Source organism: Leptodactylus fuscus, chromosome 1 (genome assembly GCF_031893055.1).
Source record: "Leptodactylus fuscus isolate aLepFus1 chromosome 1, aLepFus1.hap2, whole genome shotgun sequence".
Taxonomy (NCBI): domain Eukaryota; kingdom Metazoa; phylum Chordata; class Amphibia; order Anura; family Leptodactylidae; genus Leptodactylus; species Leptodactylus fuscus.
In genome coordinates, this window is record NC_134265.1 from 182,611,330 (window position 1) to 182,628,245 (window position 16,916).

General features: G+C 40.4%; 2 protein-coding genes across 2 annotated transcripts in view; both read left to right on the forward strand.

Moving 5' to 3' along the window:
• NCBP1 (nuclear cap binding protein subunit 1) overlaps positions 1–16,916 on the forward strand; it is a 278,082-nt gene that overhangs the window by 99,878 nt on the left and 161,288 nt on the right. The gene's annotated exons all lie outside the window — the stretch shown is intronic.
• The window catches only part of TDRD7 (tudor domain containing 7), a 54,130-nt gene that overhangs the window by 29,504 nt on the left and 7,710 nt on the right, over positions 1–16,916 (forward strand). The window contains exons 8-15 of the mRNA XM_075280358.1: positions 3,885–4,071; positions 5,618–5,729; positions 5,885–6,087; positions 11,213–11,347; positions 11,874–11,960; positions 12,361–12,495; positions 13,084–13,194; positions 15,273–15,754. Of these exons, the coding sequence (XP_075136459.1) occupies positions 3,885–4,071; positions 5,618–5,729; positions 5,885–6,087; positions 11,213–11,347; positions 11,874–11,960; positions 12,361–12,495; positions 13,084–13,194; positions 15,273–15,754 (1,452 nt within the window). The remainder of the gene's footprint in view (positions 1–3,884; positions 4,072–5,617; positions 5,730–5,884; positions 6,088–11,212; positions 11,348–11,873; positions 11,961–12,360; positions 12,496–13,083; positions 13,195–15,272; positions 15,755–16,916) is intronic.

Here is a 16,916-nt window from a genome sequence, read left to right on the forward strand (position 1 = left end):
GCCTTCTCGATTGCTGTGTGTACAGTACCCGATGAGCAATGTATACACAGCTATGAGCGTTGCTATGATGCGGCCGCCCTCTAACCCGGCGGTCACGTGATCTGCCGGTGTCAGCGTCTTGCAAGAGCTGCTGGGTCTTACAGAACCCAGATCAGCTCTGTAAGGTGTATAGCAGGGGTCCTCAAACTTTTCAAACAGGGACCAGTTCACTGTCCCTCAAACCACTGGAGGGCTAAAATTATAGTTTAAAAAACTTTTAAGATTATATGCTCCAGAGTAGCGTGCCCCCCCCCCCCCCCCTTCACCAGTATTATATGCTCCTCAGTACGCCCCCCATCCCACAGTATTATATGCTCCTCAGTAACCCCCCACTGTATTATATGCTCCTCAGTACACCCCCCACTGTATATGTTCCTCAGTAAAAAAAAAAATATATATTTTTTTAAGGAGGGGTCTGGTCTATGACCAGCCACAATATTTTTATCTCCCATAAAATAGTGCAATGAAGAAAAAAGATTTAATAAAAAAATAAAAGTTCTAAAGTTCCCTCCTTTCCCTAGAATACATATAAAAGTAGAAAATGACTGTGAAACACATACACATTAGGTATCCCTGTGTCTGACAGTGCCCGGTCTACTGAATATAGGGGATCTGCAGTGCTCCTGTTCTGGGAAGGGGTTAATAGGAGCACTGCAGATACCCTATATTCAGCCAGACTGAATTCCAAGTGGGGGGGGGGGGGGACAGTCCTCAAGCTCAGGGAAGGGGCAGACAGACAACCAAAACACCAACTCCCCTCCTTCCCCAGCACCCATCACCTACTACACCCAAAAACTCCCACCATTTTAATTTTTGAAATTTTCCAGTAGCTGCTGCATTTCCCCCCTAGGCTTATACTCGAGTCAATAAGTTTTCCCAGTTTTTTGTGGTAAAATTAGAGGGGGTCGGCTTATACTCAAGTATATACGGTATATATATTTAATAACACAATTTCCCTCCTAATTTGTTTATATTTTCCCGGCTATAATAAAATTAAAACACGTGTCTTTTTCCTTGTGTTCCATCTGTCCATTGTTGTTCTCGGTTGTTCCTGAGTTTTTACTTTACATTTGCCTTGCTTGATGCAGATGTTTTTGTATTATGATATGTATGAATGATCTGGAGCTACTGTTTATCTCCTGTTACTGTGAGGCCTGCGAGCCTCAGCTGTTTCTGTGTTTTTCTTATATTCCTGTTTCCCCATTCCCTTGTATTTGAAAAATCCTTAATAAAATTTGATTAAACATAAAATTAAAACATATTCAAAAATAAAAACATAAAAATAAAGCCCTATGTGTCAACGAAAAAAAACGCAAAAATTAGTTGAATAAGACATGATAAAAAAAAGTTACAGCCCTCAAAACTGCACATACAAAAAACTAATAATACAAATACTAATAATACAAATACTAAAATGTGTCTGGTCCTGAACCAGAAATTGGCCAGGTACTGAAGTGGTTTAGAAAATCCCACAATCGTCATAGAAATAACTTGAATCTGACAAAAGTAATAATAAATTAAAATTCTATGAAAATGAACAAATGTCAGACATCGCTTTTCAACCATGCTTCATGGTTGAATTAACAGAATTAAAAAATAAATAAATAAAACTCATGAAACAGGCCTGGTGGAAGCAGTGAAAGGAAGTGTCGCCATTTCATATTCTGTACAGTGGAAAAAAAATTGTGGTGAAAATCGGGGGGAAAAAAAACATTGCTTATTTTCTTTCGGCTTTTTTTTTTTTTTTTTTTTGTTTGTTTTTTTTTTTTAAGTTCACTGCTCTGTAAAAATGGCACGTTGCCTATATTGCGGGTTAGTAACCTCACAGCCACACCATGTTTTATATAGGTTTTTATCTTTAAACAAATGAAAAGCTTTTTTTAAAAAAAAAAAGACTAAAGTTTCTTTGCATTGTCATATTGTGACACCTGTTTTTTTTTTTGTTTTTTTTCTCTTTTTGTTCTTCTTTTTATATTTCTTTGTATGGAGCTGAGTTAGGTGTCATTCCTGGTCAAGATGTAGTTATTTTGAACAATGTCTTCTGTCTTGATCAGTTTTGGGGGTCTTTTTCATTAAATCTTTTCCTTTTTTCTTTTTTTTTTTTTTTTTTTTTTTTTTTTTTTTGTATTCAAATGACAATTAATTAATCAATCATAATAGAGGTAAACTACATGATTAATCATGATTTTGATTTAGGTCATAATCTCCCAGCCCTACTACCACCTGTAGACCGCATTTTACTACCTGTGACCCTACTTCTGCACATTGTCAATCATGGCGAGTTGCCTACTTTGGCTAAATGAATTGGCACAATTCTGTCTGATTTCTTATCACTTTGGTCACAATAGATCATTGAGAAAGGATCTCTGCTTCTAAGACTTCTTGCTTTGCTATAGGCAGTAACCGTTATTTATGAAGGAACATGAGTTGGAGTCTGAGTAGAATATTCCAAACCCCCTAATGTTTTTTTTACTCATTTAAAGCTTTTATTAGTTTTTCAACTGTAAATACAGCTTGGGCCTTAGCCCAATAAAAAAAAATAAAAAATGTTGAAACCATGATGGGCAATGGGATGAAGAAAAATGGCAAGGAATAAGAGAGAAACAACATTGGAAAGAAGGGATGAAAAACAAGGCAAGGGAATATAATGCTCTAACGCTGAAGAGCTAAATATCGCGAGGCAACGTAGGTACAAAACACTTGTTAAACCATTAGGGGAGAGGATAACTTCTCAACGGAGCATGGTGTATGGGCAGAGAGTTAATGTGGTGAGGGGAGCAAGGTACAGTAATGCAGAAGGGGGGGAGGAAAAACAAGATCATCCAAGGGAAAAGACTAGTAGAGCCAAGGTAGGAGGATTAGGAGGAAGGGGTGAAGAAAGAAGATTGGAAGGCAGTAGAGTAGTAGATGTTCCTCAATAGTCACCCCTGCTGATGTGAGGAGTCATTCTGCTAAGGAGGTTTTACATGCACCATATGTTCATTATCTCCTGCAGCCAAGTCTCTAAAGGAGAGGATGGGGATTTCCACAACTTAGGTATAATAGACATGGCCACCACCAGCAGGAAATCAATCAATCAGTTTGCGAGTGTGTTTTTGAACTTTGCAAGGGGAAAAGGAAAGGAACTGGGTCGTCCTCCAGTACAAAGCCAGTAACCGTCCCTATCACGCTGTGGACCTTGTCTCAGAAGGCATATTTAGTGAGGGGCATTTCCAGCATGGTGCCCCAATCAGCATGGCATCTCCAGCAACAATCCAAGGAGATTGAGAAGATCATGTGCAGTACTGCGGGACCCTGTACCAGCAAGAGAGAATTTTGTGATTGCTCTCCTGGGCTTTGCGAGAAATGGAGCATGTATGGTACAGTTTAAAGGTGGATAGCCCCACATCCAGTGGAAAGCTGGTCCCCAGTTCCTGCTCCCAGTTGTCGTATATGCTAGAATAGCATCTTCAGTGGTGTCCAAGAATAGGCCATATATGAGCGGGGTGGAGTGAGTCTGTGAGGACCAGCTCGCAGTATGGACGTAGGGATGTTGGGTTAGAACCGGTGGAATCTAAGGGCAGGTTGGCCAGGTAAATGGGATAGGAAAGTGGAGTGCAGAGCAGCCAGGTAGTCTGGATTACCCGAGATAGGAGTCACAGGGCCGTCATTTGTAAACAGGCTTGTTGTTGTTCAGTGTGTCCTACAAGCATTAAGAACTTGACATGATATGTAAGGTAGGTCATATGCAGACTTTTCCGAGTAGGCCCGCTAGTCTTTTAATGGGATATGTACTGTTTTGTTTTTTAGTTTAAGGTTTGCAAGAAGACAAGGTTGTCAGTTGGAATTATTTTTTGTATGTTTAGGTATGTTGGCAAGGACTACTCTGCTGCGCAAGAACACATGGAAGATGAAATGAAGGATTTCTACAATGCAAACACTTCTCCTGTGAAATTGAGCTGCTTAAAAGTGGGGCAGCTTGTGGCTGTTAAAGCGGAAGAGGAGGCATGGTTGCGTGCTCAAATTCTGTCTGTTGAAGAAAATAAAATTAAGGTATTTTCGCATTGCTTCTCATATTTATTTACTTTAATAAGTTGTGTGTGGGGAGGAGGGGGATAGGAGAATAATAGTATAATAAGTTGTCCTTTATAGAAAAAGAAAAAAGTTCCTCCTCCCCCCATTTTCCGCCTGAAGAAAGCAATTGAAGTGGATGGGAGGTGAAAACCGCAGGTTTTTTTCGAGTGTTTTTTTGCAAAAATAAGCGCCGCCTTTTTCTTTTTGCAAAAAAACAGTGCGGAAAAAAATGCAACACGGTTTTTTCAGCCCATTCACTTTACAGGAGGGGAAAACAGCCTGGCTTTTTTATTTTTTTTTTTTTTAAAGCTGTTTTTACAAAAAAAAAAAAAAGCTCCAAAAAAAGCTTGGCAAGGTCCAAAAAAAAGCTTCATAATTTGGAAGCTTTTTTTCCGGTGCCAAAATAATCCACACGTTATTTACGTGTGAACGAACCCTAAAAATGGGTCATGGCTGGTCTTCCAGCAGGGCAATGACCCAAAACATACAGACAAGGCAACAAAGGAGTGGCTCAAAAAAGAAGCACATTAAGGTCATGGCGTGGCCTAGCCAGTCTCAAGACCTTAATTCCATAGAAGACTTATGGAGGGAGCTGAAGCTCTGAGTTGCCAAGCGACAGCCTCAAAATCTTAATGATTTAGAGATGATCTGCAAAGAGGAGCGGACCAGAATTCCTGACGTGTGCACAAACCTCATTGTCAACTACAAATACGTCGGACTACTGTGCTCGCCAACAAGCACTACCAAATATTAAGTCTTGTTTGTCAGAGGGATCAAATACTTATGAATTAGACTGTTCATGTCTTTGTCAGTGGGCAAACTTACAAAATCAGCAAGGGATCAAATACTTATTTCCTTCACTGTAGTGTGCTACATGGAGGGATAATGCATTATCCACCTCTGACACACTTTTCTACAGCTACTAAGCAATTAAATGTCCTCTTTGAGCCCCCAACTTCACAGTTAAACTAAAGGGATTTTGTCTGATTACCACTAACTCATCTGTCAGAGTAGGTTCAAGCACCCCTCCTTACCTTGCACATGTTACACCCCCAGTCTGGCTAGGTCTCTGTGGATGATCTCCCCTAATTGAAATTCCACAGGGCCCCCTCTGGCTGTTCTGCCCCCTGTAATTAGCTGCTCAGCTATCACTGACAGGATTAATGCAGTGGGAGTTGTGGCACGTGTCTGCTCATTTCCGCCACTAGCTCATGCCTCCTTCTATATAATTAAGGAACAAGCAGAACCTTGTACGTTTCATATAACTGGGGGCCATTGTGAATAGGAATTATTGACCACAACTCCCTGGATTTGTAAAAATTACTTAAAATAAAATTCAGTGCAGTGCTGTTGGAATATAGATCAATTTTGGGCATAGGCTGAATTGAAAATAAGTTGCCAACTCTAGCTTAAAAAAAAATACTATTTTGACATTTGTACATATATACATACATTTGTGTGTGTGTATATATATATATATATATATATATATATATATTTATTTAAATTAAAATTTATTTTACAGATATTATATGTAGACTATGGATTTAATGAAGTTGTGGATTGCACCAAAGTTTGTCGCCTCAGCCAAGAATTTTATTCTCTGCCATTCCAGGCTGCAAAATGCAGGCTAGCAGGTATCTCAATTGGTGGTGTGGTTTGTTTGTTTTTTTTTGTTTTTTTTTTTCAGAAAAAAAGATGCATTTTATAATCTAGTACATATGACTCATATTTGCATCATTTGACCTTTTAGCTAAATGTATAGTATTATTCTTTTTCATTAATTTAAAAGGTTTGGAAGCTTTCTGTGCTGACCCAGTTCTTGTGAAAGCAGTGGAGATGAAAGCTTGTGGTAAAATTCTTGCTGTTGAGATTCTTCAGAAGGCTGAGAAGCCACTTGTTATACTGTATGACACTTCAGGAGAAGACGATATAAACATAAATGCTGTCTGTCTTCGGGAGCTCTGTGATATTTCTTTGAGTGTACAGTTAAAGGTAAGAAACCCAATTTTGTAACAGGGTCAAAGTAAAAGTTTCTTTTGCCTGCTAGAATGATGACTTCCTTTTTAACCCCTTTCTGCACTGTACATGTATGAAGCTGGCAGACTGTGTATGCATAGGTCATGTTCAGGAATGGTTCCTGCACGAAAAGCAGGAGCCAGTTGTTTATTCTATGTAACATTCTTCTGCAGAGGCTTGGACCAGCAGTAACTCTACTCCTGAGCATTTGACTCCTAAATGTGAACACACAACGTAGCATGGGCTACATCCATATGGGAACAGTGTGTGGACAGTGGCCATGGGACAAGTGGGGGGAACTTTGAATGTGGCTTAGTAGTGGTGTTGGCCGTTTTAACACATTGTGAGCGCACCACAAAATGTCACTAATCTTCCATCTAAAAAGAGTGGGAGAAGTGTAGAGTTAAAACTGGAATTTGGGGTTGTAAACAAATGATTTTCAAGTGTTTATTATACAAAAGTAGTGTGTCAGGCCTGGTTCACATCTGCGTTCAGTATTCTGTTCGGGGAGTCTGCATGGGGACCCCCCCAAACGGAATACCGAACGCGTTGACAAGCGGTGTGCTTATGAAAGCACACGGACCCCATACACTGTAATGGGGATCGTGTTTTTTCCACAGCGTTTGCACGAGTCATGCTTTCATAAGCTCACCGCTTGTCAATGCGTTCAGTATTCCATTCGGGGGTCCCCATGCGGACTCCACGAACGGAATACCGAACACAGATGTGAACCAGACCTTAATAGTATAAATATAGCTTCACAAAACAGGCAGCACTCCAAAGTCCAAGTTAAAGACGACCTTTCGTGACTTTGGGCACAGGCATTTCTATATACTACTGGAAAGCCTTTCCCGATCAGTGCGCTGGGTAAAGAGCTAGTGGTGACGGTACCGTAGCTCTTCACAGTCAGAAGGACGTTCCTGACAGTCTGTCAGGAACATCCTTCTCCACAGCAGCGCCTATCGCGCTGTACAATGTGAGCGGGGAGGAACGGCCCCCTCCCCTCCCGATAATACTAGTCTATGGACGAGCACTGTGAGCAGAGGGAGGGGGCATTCCTCCCCGCTCACACTGTACAGCGTGATAGGCGCTGCTGTGGAGAATCTGTCAGGAACGCCCTTCTGACTGTAAAGAGCTACGGTACCGGGACGGATAGCTCTTTACCCGGTACACAGATCAGGAAAGCCAACAGTGAAGGAAAGGCTGTCCTTCTTTTTTTTTTTTCCCCCCTCAAGTAATGATTGTACTGTGTTGTAAGTGGGGATAGTAAAATACAAACTGATTCAATAAAAAGTAATTCAGTAGAGTATTCAAAATATTGGTATATAAACAGTCCATCCATGGGCATAAATGCTCGCTGCAACAATCCCATCATGCAACAAAGGGCAGTACATGCTCTTTAGTTGCGTGGCAAGTTGTAGTTTTTATTGGTACCAATTTTTTGTATGTTTGACTTTTTAATTACCGTATATACTCGAGTATAAGCAGTTTTTGGGCTGAAAAAGTCTGCCTCGGCTTATATTCAGGTCATTACGGTAATACCGTAGTTACAGACACGGAGGCGGGTGCCGGGCCGCAGCATCGCTCCACTCTCCTGGCAGAAGTATCGGGGCCTTCTAGCAGAAGTACTGTAAGTACCTCTGTAGTTTGAAATAACAGCATCGCCATGGCGATGCTGCGTGCCCGGCACCCGCCCCGGTGTCTGGATGCCGGGCTGTAACTATGGTAGCTGCGTAGTCTGTAGCTATAATGGCGACCGCTCTGTTCCAGAGCGGTCGCCATTAGAATCGGCACCGGAGCTGAAGGGGGGATCCCCGGCAGGAGCACGTACCTGAGGGAAGAATTCCGCCGCCGGAGCTGAAAGAGAGATCCCCGGCAGGAGCGCAGACCTGAAGACCTCGGCTGTTGGATTTGAAGGGAAACTAAGGCCAGCAGAAGCGCTGAGGGGAAATCCAGGCAGCCGAGTCTGCCGGGGATTCCCCTCATCGCTTTTGCAGGTGACCGAACACAGTTCCCCTTCAGCTCCGGCAGCCGGGGATTCCCCTCAGCTCCTCTGTAAAGGCTCCCCGGCTGCAGTGCTTTTCTTTTGCAGGCTACTCTATGGAGCCTGCAAAAGAAATGACGATTTTTGCAATGTATTGCAGTGCATTAGCATTGTAATGCATTGCATTAGTGATCAGACCCCCTGGGGTTCAAGACCCCTAGAGGGTCTAATAAATGCAAAAAAAAAAAAAAAAAATTAAGTAAAAAAATAAAGTATAAAAAATTCAGATCACCCCCCCCCCTTTCCCTAGAACACATATAAAAGTAATACTGTGAAACACATACATGTTAGGTATCCCTGTGTCCGAAACCGCCCGCTCTACCAATCTATAAAAATATTTTTCCTGTACGGTACACGCTGTAGCTAGAAAAAAAAGTTGTCTAACTGCCCCTTCCCTGAGACTGTTTTTTTCCCCCCACTTGGAATCCAGTCTGACTATAGCCAGGCTAAATATAGGGTATCTGCAGTGCTCCTGTTCCATCGGGAAGGGGTTAATAGGAGCACTGCAGATCCCCTATATTCAGCCAGGCTGAATTCCAAGTGGGGGAAAAAACCCAGTCCTCAAGCTCAGGGAAGGGGCAGACAGACAACCAAAACACCCCCTCCCCTTCCCCAGCATCTACTGCACCCAAAAACTCCGACCATTTTAATTTTTGAAATTTTCCAGTAGCTGCTGCATTTTCCCCCTAGGCTTATACTCGAGTCAATAAGTTTTCCCAGTTTTTTGTGGTAAAATTAGGGGGGTCGGCTTATACTCGGGTCGGCTTATACTCGAGTATATACGGTACTTTTTACTGCTAATTTTGGGAGAGGCAAGGTGACCAAAACTTTCATTAGCGCATTGCAGGATTTTTTTTTAATTATTTTTTTAAAAGAACTGCATTTGGTATTCTCCAAACTGGATAAATACAATTTCTGGATAGTGTAAACGTATATGCACATGGGTCTATCTAATATGTATGTACTTTGTTAAATTATGTTTTTTTAAACAAAAGGGTTTTTTTTATATATTTTTTTTTAAAAGTTTCTCTTATTTTTTCACAAGGAGACTGGAACAGGGATCTCTCAATGTACTGCAATTTAAAAAAATAAATAAAATTCCCTATCAGTATTTTTTTGGGTTTTTTTGGAGTGTGGGAGGAAACCCATGCAGGCAAAGGGAGAACATACAAATTTCTTGCAGAGTGGGCCACACGGTGGCTCAGTGGTTAGCACTACAGCCTTGCAGCGTCTGTGTTTGCGCTGATTTCCTCCCATTCTACAAGAAAAAAAAATGTACATTGTGATCCCTAAATGGGGCTCACAATCTACGTGAGAGAAAAAATAAATTCTTGCAGATGTTGCTCTAGGCAGGATTCGAACCCAGGACTCCAAGGCTGCAGTGCTAACCACTGAGCCACCATGCTGCCCATACTGCAATATTTCTGTATTGCAGTACATCTGACATAGAATCCCTATGTGCAGTAGTATGCCATGCCAAACCTCAATGACCCCATAATATGATCAGGAAAGATCTGAGGAATAAAAAAGGGTGGGAGAAGGAGCAATCTTGTCCCCTAAACCACCCAGATGTTGTGATCTAATGAGCACAGTACTTCTAGCAGTCTAGTATTTCTAACAGTCTCATGTAGTTAAATGGACCAGCTGTATGCATATGAAAAACTTACTTGTTTCAAACACGGTTGCAGAGAAACCCCCATGCTCAAGACTGGGAAGGGCCATCATTTTTCTATAACTAATTGCTGATGCGGTGTAGTTGATTGCGTTACATGATATATGTCACTGTGGTTTTACTGTAGAGCCTCTTTGCTATAATACACTAAGGCCCCAGGTAGCGAGCCGCAGTCATAAAACTCTGTTGGAAAAAACATGGTGGAAGCACATCAGGGTTTTTTTTTTCCTACAGCGCTTTTCACAGAAAGTTTGCAGAGTTTTCCTCTGCAGACTTTCTGCTTCAATTATATTTGTGCGGAAAATGCCTGCATTTCCAGAGGTATAATTGACTTTCTGCGATTTACAAAAACACAACTGTTTTTAAAATTGCAGCATGTCCTCTGCAGATATTTTTCTGCAATGTGTAGGTGGGATTCTGGCTAACTTGTGGCACTTGATGTAGAGAATTGACGCCAGCACAGTTGCAAGTCATCCACTTGTTGCAGGTTTACTATATCAGTTTAAAATGCTTTGAGATCTTGTGCCAAGTCTTCTTTAAATCTTTAGCAAGATCGTCCATTAACCGTTATCTGGAAAGAATAGCTAGTAGCACCCACAGTTCAGGTTGCCCCTGGAAGGTATGAACAGGTTTGTCCAGGGGTGGTAGGCAAGGGGCGAAAGAAGAGCTGGAGTTGGTACATTCAGAGCCTTGACAGGCCCCACATCTCCCCATCCGGCATGTGGCAGGCGGAGTGGCCTCTTCATCAGAAGAAAATTCTACCTCCTAAAGAGGTGTGGGGCGCCGAAAGGAGCTCCCCTTATTGTCTTGGGTCAGGAACAGGGACGACTTTGTTGGAGAGCTAGTAACCCAGTCAGGATCTTTATAAGAGAGGTGGCCATGTTGGTGTAAGGGGTCTTTATTGTGTGGGTTAACTGGTGGGCCGACAAAGAAACTTGTGGCCTCCACTGGGGGAGCGCCTTGAGATGCATAGGTAGCTGCAGGGGCCGGTGTGAGCACCATGGCGCATTCATGTGATGGTTGTGGATGTTGTTTTTACTGAAATGCTGCATGTAGTGTATATTTGCAGTAATAAGTAGCACGTTACTCTACATGTTAGCTGTATGCTAATGGCCAGTAAATTGTAATCCTCTGGTGTATTGCCATAGTAGTAATGTTCTTATCCTAACTGAAATTAAAAACCGCCTGCAGCCCTAGAATGTCCTTCAGATAAAGTGGACAGTATATTACTTTTAACTCCCTGTAGACATGCTATAACTTGCTGAAGGATTTCTTTACCCTATTGAATGTTTTCTTAACAGACTTTAAAACCTCATGTGAAAATGTATTTTATGCCTAGATACTACCTTTTAATAAACCAGTTTGTCCTAATCTTTTATTTTTAGGTAAATGCATCGTACTCAAATGTGATTGTGACCAATGTCTGCTCTGATGGTACGTTGTTTTGTCAGTTCCCATCAAAAGGTCTGACTAAACTAAGTGAGACACTACGTAAAATTGAAGCTGAATTTAATTCAAAGGTAAGTCTAAATGTTGTGCAAAGTTAAAGGGCATCTGAGTTTTCATCAAAAGTTGAAATATCTGGGTCTTCTGACTGAGAACCAATTCGCTAAAAAAGTGGTTACTAGTGGACCCCATAGATTTTAATGGGGTCCGTTGACCAGTATCTGTGGTGAAGACTCTGACGCATATGTGAGCACAGCCTAAGATTGCTATTTTTTTAGTTTTTCTATTCCTTCAACAGAAAATGGAAATAAATGTGCACGTATGAAAGTAGCTTTAGAGTGGCTTAAAATATAGAGAAAAAGTTTACCTCTTCAATATGCTAAATAAATATTGGATTATAAGCACAGTGATATATCTCGGTATCAGGTATGATGCTCTCTTATCTGTAATATGACAATTGTGCCTAACCATATCGACATATCACTGCAGTTCTGTTGCACAATTTCTCCTATAAATTCTTTGTGAATTATCTGTTAATGGCTATGTTACGTGCTTTTCATATTGTTAACAGTCTGTACACCCCCTTTTCCTGTTTTCTAGACTATTACTTCTGATCTATTTGTGTCCCTTCCATTCTGTGGAAAAATATGCTTGTGCCACTGCAAGGGGAAATGGGCACGTGTGGAGGTAAGGTCTTTAGTGATTATTCTGTGTATTTCACAAATGTATCATTTTGTTTAATCCAACTTCCAAAAGATGAATGTGTGTGCATAGGATCAGATGGCATATCTTTTTATTAAGAGGGTTGTATAGGATGTAGTGATAAATATTCTAACAGCCATTATGAGAGGATGGAATTGTAAAATGCAAAGGAAGAATAGAGTGGAGAATGGTCAGCTTAGCTAATGTGTATGTAGACACAGGGATGGAGGGGTGGAATGTATGTGCCTACATAAGTGTGGTCCTGCTAGAGTATCAATTTCATGTTTAATTTCGTCAGTATTGGTAGATGCAGGAAAGTATGTATTGTTGTATTTTATTATTTATTTACTTGTGGTGAATTTTATTTTATGTTTTATATATATAGATAACAAGTGTCCACAGTAGTCGCGCTCTAGATGTTCAGTTCTTAGATTCTGGAACAATTGCTTCAGTAAAGGTGTCAGAGCTGAGAGAAGTTCCGTCTCTTTTTTTACGAGAGATCATCTCAATACCACCTCAGGTAACCTTTTGGTGTTTTGTTTTTCAAAAATAGAAAAACATGAAAGGTGAACATATTTTCCTCCCATTTATTTTTATTTATTATTTTAAAGCACTTATCTGAAAATAAAAACAATATAACAATAACATAAATAATAAGGAAAATAAGATGTTATTTAAATAACCTAAACAAAAAATGTTAAAAAAAAAAATAAAAAAAAAAATGAAAGTGAATCCAGTTAAGAAATGGTTAAAAGAAATAAAATTTAATATAAGTAGTGCAAAGTTTTCATTAATATAAAGGTAGCATGAATACATTCCATAACATGGCACTTGCAAACATCAAAACTTAGAAAAGAAAGTTACTTCTGCATTTGTATTGAATAAAACAATAACAAGGTTATGCCAGCTAAAATGCAAAATCCAAATTTTTATCTTGCTCTTAAGGTCAATTTTGGTTGTCTAAAAGGGGTTCAGGATTATAATATTGATGGCGTTCAGTATACATTGAAGTATGATTTCCTCTGATAAGATCAATTGCCAACTGTCCTGTTATGTTGAAAAATATGTTGAAATGGAAGCAATTGAAATGCATATTTTTGGGCTTTAGGCTACAAGGTGCTGCCTTGCTGATCTTCCACTTAATATTGGCATGTGGACACCAGATGCAGTTTTGTGGCTCCGAAACACAGTTTTGAACTGTTCCGAATGTAGCATCAAGGTAATACTATTAATAGAAGGTATTGTTAGCACATATGTAATATACTTTCAGAGTTGTCTTTTTCTCTTAGCTTATATGAGCATTCTGTATATTGTCTTGGCTTATTCACAAATGGGCATAGTACAAAACTTATTATCCCTACTGAAGTGGTATTGTTGACCGGGTTTTCTAGAACCGCTTGTGGTATCATTTTTTATGAAAATGTGAAAGAGAGTCCCATCAGGAACTAGTAATTCCCCTTTACTTTTGCAATTTGGAGCTGGATGACCCTTTTATATATAAAAAAAAAAAAAAAAAATTAAAAAAATGAGTGTTTATCCCATATCAGGGCAGACCACTGGTATGAGTGCTGACACTTTTTGGACTTCCTTTTTATTGAAGGGAGATCCTTTTAGTCAGTTACTCAGAACTCTATTTGGCCCCACTCCTATTATGGATACTTCTGTGCTATGATAGACATGTAGTTGGAGGCATTGAAGAGTTTCATATATAGGGGTAATCCATTTTATGTTGCTGGTTCCTCTTTGAATCATAGTCCATTGTCTATATTTGCTCTTTCACTCACGGTTGGGCACAAATCTTGTTCACTCAGTTATGGGGCGTCTTTTTATCAGTATCAATAAATTTTAAGCTTTTATTTATACCATACAAGGGACTTTTATGTAAGATAAGATAATCCTTTAATAGTCCCACAATGGGGAAATTTCAGTGATACAGTTTCATAGATGGTACAGTAGTATATAACAAGAGAGAAAAACACATACAAGCTCATGGCAGATAGAGAAATCCTAGGAATCATAGCAACTAAAAAGAAAGAAACACAGACACACTGCAGGATCATTTAGTTCTCTGTGTGAAGTGATGTTAATAATACAGCCCGACCATGGTTGGAGGACATGAGGGAGGGGGGTCAGAGCATGTAGATATAACAGGCAAAAAACTTTTTTTTTTTTGCAGAGGTGGGGGACATATGCAGCTATCATGATAACATGTGGCAGTTCCTTTGGTAGGTGGTGAGATCTCATGCTCACAGCTGATAGTTCGGTATCTTGCATCAGCGCTGTTGTCCATTAAACACAAAAAAATGCCCCAAATATCCTTCATCACAAGCCCTCCTCTTCCTTTCTTCTTACCACTGTGTTCTACTTCCCAGAGAGGTCTGAAGCCATTCAGGTAGACAGGGTGCTGCTCTCTTGCCAAGCTTCCATAAACACATGGGTAGGTGGGTGATGGTAGGTACCCAGGTTGTAACAGAGTCCCACGTGTCCACAGTAAAAGAAAGAAATACCAGTCAGCTGTAGGCATCTTCACACATCAGCAATAGACTCCAAAAATTATCTCCTTGAAAAGAAGAAGTCCACACTTCCATGTAGGTTTCTCCTCCATGCCGCATGGTGTCCATGCTGTCCTGGGGGGATGGTAACAGGCACATGTGCACAGGAAAAACTCCTGGTCTTGAGTCATTGTCCATGCTTAACAATAGAAACAAAAGGAACAAAATACTCCACCGGATCTTCCATTCGATTTATAGTTGTTAATTCATAGTGCTAGTTTGCTTGGTTACAGGATTCTTGAAGATACAGAGAAAAAGAGTGAAAAAGGAAAGATAAAGGTTGCTCCCAGCTTGGAGCTCTGTATCAGGCAGCCACACACAAGGCGGCGCCAGGAAGTAAGAGGCCCGTTACCTTTATTCTACTTAGTTTACATGATAGGGTCTTTTCTCAATTTAAAGTTGTAAGTTGGTACAAATCCGGTCAACCATTTAAAAGATTAGAGACTCAATAGTGTTTTTGCAAATTGTTGTCTTTTAGCCAAGCAGCTGGTAACACCACATGACATACAGACCTCCACTCCCAGAAAAACACAATGTTACCACGCACTTGGCTAGTATATTTTAAATTTGCATCTACAATAAGCATTCTTAAATATTTGGAATGGCTGAAAAAATTTGGATAAACAAATCTCCAAAATATTCAGGGAGACCGCACCTGTCAGATGAGGTATGTCATCGAACTTTTCAGACCTGGCAACAAGTCCTCTTTAGTCATGTTGACTGTTGTCTATTTGTTTCTTCATAGGTAGTAAAAATAGTTGAAGCAAAAAGCATGGTTTATGTTTATCTCTTCACATCAAAGACCTCTCTTGATCCTGAACGTAGCATCAATCGACAGATCACTAGTGAAGAGTTGTGGAGGCAGCAGCGGAATGTATTGCCCAGTACTGCAGTCAACTTGTCAAAAGGCAGAGGAGATGCTGGAACACCAGCAGCAGTGTCCCGGAAAGATCAAAGCAACATAACAAAAAAACATGCTGTGGAGCAAAGTACCACAAGCTCTTCCTTGCATTTGCCACCACCTCTACCTCTACCAAGGTCTGGTGAGCACATTGATGTTTTTGTCTCTGTGGCTTGCCACCCAGGCCATTTTGTCTTCCAACCTTGGCAAGAACTGCACAAGTTAGAAGTACTTATGGACGAAATGCTTTTACACTACAGTACAATTGAAGAGAAACAGACTGATATGGAGAAGAATAAACTCTATGCTGCAAAGGTGGATAACAAGTAAGTACATTGTGAATGCATTTGTATATTTTAAGATAACATAATCCTTTAATAGTCCCACCATGGGGAAATTTATATAATAATATATTGTCAGGGTCTGGGGTTACTAGATGGGGTGGCATAGACACACAAGTCCAGTTTCTTTTAGTCCAAAACAAAGGTAGAGTTTATTTTCACTCAAAAAGGTAGTGAAGCAACAAAGGAAACAATACAAAAATAAATCCCTGCCCGGCTAGGCTCTAACTAAACATAGAATAGGTTACCTCACCTAGAATAACAGAAATCCAAAAGCCAGTAGAATCATTCAGGACACAGCTCCAAAAATATGACCTCTCTGTCAGCTCTCCAGCCAAGCTCTCTGCCCCCACTCTGCTGCTGGAGCTGACTTCTTAAGCTTCCTTGACGAGGAGACTCAACAGCTGAGTCGCTGCCGGAACATCCCCAAATTGTGGACTGGAGGGGGGTGGAATGACAGGTCCCACTACCAACCTACCTTCCATTCCTAAAAATCCAGCCCAATGCTGAGCATTTACCAAATTGCTCAGCAGACGAACGTTGTCTGCTGAGAACAAACCTTCCTGGAGTTTTCTTATCTCACCCACCTGATTAGTCTGGGTGAGATGTACACCCCCTCCATTACCTGACAAGCCATCAGCTTACAATATATAAAAATAAATATATATTCATACATATATACAGTGGTGGCCAAAAAAAACCGCACCATTTCACAAAATGTAATGATTGTACTGAAAATTATTTCTTGTCTTTTTCCATTTCTATCCTCTTCTCTCGTGGATGATGAGTATTTGGCAATTTTGTGTGTTCCATCACGGGGGAACCCATCATTAGCTTAGTAACTCCATGTGCCTCATAGTAATAGCAGTTAACCCCATTATGTCCCTCACATTAACCCCCTGTGTGCCTCACATAAGAGTTACTGATATGTGGGACATATGGAGGTAATAATTAGGTATCTTCATAATTAAGGTCCTTTATTAGTACCCCCATGTGTCTCACATATTAGTAACCTTTATATGGGGCGCACAGGGGTTAATATGAGGGACATGATGGGGTTAACTGCTATTAATGTGAGGCACATTGAGTTACTGAAACTAAATTAATAACCCCAAATGCCTGACATTACTAGGAATAGTAACCCCAG